The sequence below is a fragment of the Nanorana parkeri genome, unplaced genomic scaffold (genome assembly GCF_000935625.1).
Source record: "Nanorana parkeri isolate BGI_ZX_2015 unplaced genomic scaffold, ASM93562v1 scaffold897, whole genome shotgun sequence".
Lineage (NCBI taxonomy): Eukaryota > Metazoa > Chordata > Amphibia > Anura > Dicroglossidae > Nanorana > Nanorana parkeri.
In genome coordinates, this window is record NW_017307165.1 from 138,818 (window position 1) to 143,956 (window position 5,139).

The 5,139-nt window shown below is 49.7% G+C and overlaps 2 protein-coding genes across 2 annotated transcripts in view; one reads left to right on the forward strand and one right to left on the reverse strand.

The window, feature by feature from the left end:
• The window catches only part of TRIM46 (tripartite motif containing 46), a 20,015-nt gene extending 19,675 nt beyond the window's left edge, over positions 1 to 340 (reverse strand). The window contains exon 1 of the mRNA XM_018565873.1: positions 60 to 340. Coding sequence (XP_018421375.1) covers positions 60 to 329 — 270 coding nt within the window. The 5' untranslated portion in view covers positions 330 to 340. The remainder of the gene's footprint in view (positions 1 to 59) is intronic.
• A 4,720-nt stretch (positions 341 to 5,060) lies between these two features.
• KRTCAP2 (keratinocyte associated protein 2) overlaps positions 5,061 to 5,139 on the forward strand; it is a 2,946-nt gene continuing 2,867 nt past the window's right edge. Inside the window, exon 1 of the mRNA XM_018565864.1 lies at positions 5,061 to 5,080. Within this exon, the coding sequence (XP_018421366.1) occupies positions 5,061 to 5,080 (20 nt within the window). The remainder of the gene's footprint in view (positions 5,081 to 5,139) is intronic.

The window sequence follows — 5,139 nt, forward strand, 5'->3', positions numbered from 1 at the left end:
CCTGCAGCCCTCCAGACATGACACACGTATGTGCCACACGCAAAGGACAAGGCACTTACACTGATCCGCACCAGGGCGTCCATGATGGAGGTGAAAGCCTGCAGGTCGTCTCCCTGTGCCATGCTGATCCCGGCTGCCCCTCTCCTGGAGGACGCACAACGTTGCAAAGGATGCTCCAGCTGAGGAAGTGAGGGGGGGGGAGGGGGGATGCAGGGAGCATGAGCAGTGAAGAGGAGGAGGATGAGGATGAGGGGACCGCGCTGATCTGTCTGCGATTTCCAGGAACTGCCCCAATTACCGCTGCCTGGGAATTCCATCGTCTCCTCCATTGAATAAAGTCCTACATACAGATTCCTCTAAACCTGACTAGTCTGTGTGCTCAGTACTACTTCTCCTGTATGCCGGGTGTCATTCTCTGTATCTGTTCTTATTCTGTATGTATGGACTCTGCACAGTACCACTTCTCTTGTCCTGTATGTCGGGTGTCATTCTCGGTACTTTGATGGATCCAAAAATATAGAGGTGGAATTTATCAAAACTGGAGCAGACAGAATCTGGAGCCTTGCTTGTGGCAACCAATCAGCTTCTCTCTTCAGTTTTAGATTGTAAGCCCTCAGGGGCAGGGCCCCCCTTACCATCTTGTCTTGAATTGTATTGTGATGTCTTCCTTATATTGTACAGCGCTGCACACACTGTTGGTGCTATATACATCCTGTATAATAATAATAATAATAAGTTTGTTCAGTTAGGATTTGAAAATGAAAGATAGAAGCTGATTGGTTGCCAGGCAAAGCTGGTTCTGCTCCAGTTTTGATAAATTCACCTGAGAGTGTTTGCAACAGAGGAGCTTACATTCTAATACCCCCAGCACAATCACGACAGTATACCAGAAAGCAACAGAAGGGGTATATTAGAGGGACAGAGGGGGGATTGGGGTATAATAGAGAGGCAGAGGGGGAATTGGGGTATAATAGAGGGGCAGAGGGGGGATTGGGGTATAAGAGAGGGACAGAGGGGGGATCGGGGTATAATAGAGGGACAGAGGGGGGGATTGGGGTATTATAGAGGAAGGAATTGGGGGATAATAGAGGGACAGAGGGGGGGATTGGGGTATTATAGAGGAAGGAATTGGGGGATAATAGAGGGACAGAGGGGGGGATTGGGGTATTATAGAGGAAGGAATTGGGGGATAATAGAGGGACAGAGGGGGGGATTGGGGTATTATAGAGGAAGGAATTGGGGGATAATAGAGGGACAGAGGGGGGGATTGGGGTATTATAGAGGAAGGAATTGGGGGATAATAGAGGGACAGAGGGGGGGATTGGGGTATTATAGAGGAAGGAATTGGGGGATAATAGAGGGACAGAGGGGGGGATTGGGGTATTATAGAGGAAGGAATTGGGGGATAATAGAGGGACAGAGGGGGGGATTGGGGTATTATAGAGGAAGGAATTGGGGGATAATAGAGGGACAGAGGGGGGGATTGGGGTATTATAGAGGAAGGAATTGGGGGATAATAGAGGGACAGAGGGGGGGATTGGGGTATTATAGAGGAAGGAATTGGGGGATAATAGAGGGACAGAGGGGGGGATTGGGGTATTATAGAGGAAGGAATTGGGGGATAATAGAGGGACAGAGGGGGGGATTGGGGTATTATAGAGGAAGGAATTGGGGGATAATAGAGGGACAGAGGGGGGGATTGGGGTATTATAGAGGAAGGAATTGGGGGATAATAGAGGGACAGAGGGGGGGATTGGGGTATTATAGAGGAAGGAATTGGGGGATAATAGAGGGACAGAGGGGGGGATTGGGGTATTATAGAGGAAGGAATTGGGGGATAATAGAGGGACAGAGGGGGGGATTGGGGTATTATAGAGGAAGGAATTGGGGGATAATAGAGGGACAGAGGGGGGGATTGGGGTATTATAGAGGAAGGAATTGGGGGATAATAGAGGGACAGAGGGGGGGATTGGGGTATTATAGAGGAAGGAATTGGGGGATAATAGAGGGACAGAGGGGGGGATTGGGGTATTATAGAGGAAGGAATTGGGGGATAATAGAGGGACAGAGGGGGGGATTGGGGTATTATAGAGGAAGGAATTGGGGGATAATAGAGGGACAGAGGGGGGGATTGGGGTATTATAGAGGAAGGAATTGGGGGATAATAGAGGGACAGAGGGGGGGATTGGGGTATTATAGAGGAAGGAATTGGGGGATAATAGAGGGACAGAGGGGGGGATTGGGGTATTATAGAGGAAGGAATTGGGGGATAATAGAGGGACAGAGGGGGGGATTGGGGTATTATAGAGGAAGGAATTGGGGGATAATAGAGGGACAGAGGGGGGGATTGGGGTATTATAGAGGAAGGAATTGGGGGATAATAGAGGGACAGAGGGGGGGATTGGGGTATTATAGAGGAAGGAATTGGGGGATAATAGAGGGACAGAGGGGGGGATTGGGGTATTATAGAGGAAGGAATTGGGGGATAATAGAGGGACAGAGGGGGGGATTGGGGTATTATAGAGGAAGGAATTGGGGGATAATAGAGGGACAGAGGGGGGGATTGGGGTATTATAGAGGAAGGAATTGGGGGATAATAGAGGGACAGAGGGGGGGATTGGGGTATTATAGAGGAAGGAATTGGGGGATAATAGAGGGACAGAGGGGGGGATTGGGGTATTATAGAGGAAGGAATTGGGGGATAATAGAGGGACAGAGGGGGGGATTGGGGTATTATAGAGGAAGGAATTGGGGGATAATAGAGGGACAGAGGGGGGGATTGGGGTATTATAGAGGAAGGAATTGGGGGATAATAGAGGGACAGAGGGGGGGATTGGGGTATTATAGAGGAAGGAATTGGGGGATAATAGAGGGACAGAGGGGGGGATTGGGGTATTATAGAGGAAGGAATTGGGGGATAATAGAGGGACAGAGGGGGGGATTGGGGTATTATAGAGGAAGGAATTGGGGGATAATAGAGGGACAGAGGGGGGGATTGGGGTATTATAGAGGAAGGAATTGGGGGATAATAGAGGGACAGAGGGGGGGATTGGGGTATTATAGAGGAAGGAATTGGGGGATAATAGAGGGACAGAGGGGGGGATTGGGGTATTATAGAGGAAGGAATTGGGGGATAATAGAGGGACAGAGGGGGGGATTGGGGTATTATAGAGGAAGGAATTGGGGGATAATAGAGGGACAGAGGGGGGGATTGGGGTATTATAGAGGAAGGAATTGGGGGATAATAGAGGGACAGAGGGGGGGATTGGGGTATTATAGAGGAAGGAATTGGGGGATAATAGAGGGACAGAGGGGGGGATTGGGGTATTATAGAGGAAGGAATTGGGGGATAATAGAGGGACAGAGGGGGGGATTGGGGTATTATAGAGGAAGGAATTGGGGGATAATAGAGGGACAGAGGGGGGGATTGGGGTATTATAGAGGAAGGAATTGGGGGATAATAGAGGGACAGAGGGGGGGATTGGGGTATTATAGAGGAAGGAATTGGGGGATAATAGAGGGACAGAGGGGGGGATTGGGGTATTATAGAGGAAGGAATTGGGGGATAATAGAGGGACAGAGGGGGGGATTGGGGTATTATAGAGGAAGGAATTGGGGGATAATAGAGGGACAGAGGGGGGGATTGGGGTATTATAGAGGAAGGAATTGGGGGATAATAGAGGGACAGAGGGGGGGATTGGGGTATTATAGAGGAAGGAATTGGGGGATAATAGAGGGACAGAGGGGGGGATTGGGGTATTATAGAGGAAGGAATTGGGGGATAATAGAGGGACAGAGGGGGGGATTGGGGTATTATAGAGGAAGGAATTGGGGGATAATAGAGGGACAGAGGGGGGGATTGGGGTATTATAGAGGAAGGAATTGGGGGATAATAGAGGGACAGAGGGGGGGATTGGGGTATTATAGAGGAAGGAATTGGGGGATAATAGAGGGACAGAGGGGGGGATTGGGGTATTATAGAGGAAGGAATTGGGGGATAATAGAGGGACAGAGGGGGGGATTGGGGTATTATAGAGGAAGGAATTGGGGGATAATAGAGGGACAGAGGGGGGGATTGGGGTATTATAGAGGAAGGAATTGGGGGATAATAGAGGGACAGAGGGGGGGATTGGGGTATTATAGAGGAAGGAATTGGGGGATAATAGAGGGACAGAGGGGGGGATTGGGGTATTATAGAGGAAGGAATTGGGGGATAATAGAGGGACAGAGGGGGGGATTGGGGTATTATAGAGGAAGGAATTGGGGGATAATAGAGGGACAGAGGGGGGGATTGGGGTATTATAGAGGAAGGAATTGGGGGATAATAGAGGGACAGAGGGGGGGATTGGGGTATTATAGAGGAAGGAATTGGGGGATAATAGAGGGACAGAGGGGGGGATTGGGGTATTATAGAGGAAGGAATTGGGGGATAATAGAGGGACAGAGGGGGGGATTGGGGTATTATAGAGGAAGGAATTGGGGGATAATAGAGGGACAGAGGGGGGGATTGGGGTATTATAGAGGAAGGAATTGGGGGATAATAGAGGGACAGAGGGGGGATTGGGGTATAATAGAGGGACGGAGGGGGGATTGGGGTTTAATATAGGGACAGAGAGGGAGGATTTGGGTATAACAGAGGGATAGAAGGGGAGATTGGGGATAAAATGAAGCGTTCCATATAATCCATATAATGATGGAGTTGTGCGGAGAGCAGTGCAGAACTGACCTCCCATCATTAGGTGTCGCTGTTCCTTCTATTGTATGTGGAGGTTCTCCGTTGTGTAGTAGGCGGGGCTCTCGTAGTGTAGTAGGCGGTCCTGTGTGTCTCCCGGTTGGCGGTCTCGGTGGTGTTGGCGGATCTGGTCGGTGTGGATCGGAGGCAGAAGTGATGGGTGAGATTCGGTTGGGTCGTTGGTGGGGTGTTTTTGTCGGTATATTATTTCGGTTGTGGTGGTGGGAGGTGCTCTCAGTCTACATGTGGAGTAGGTGGATAGCGATGACGTGTCCCTCTGTGACATGGAGTTCCACACACACAGACCTCATACAGATCATCTTCCTGAATGAACGATTCTCCTTCTCTGTATGAGATTCATCGTATTATACAATGATATATATCTCTCTGCTGATCAGTCATTAGAT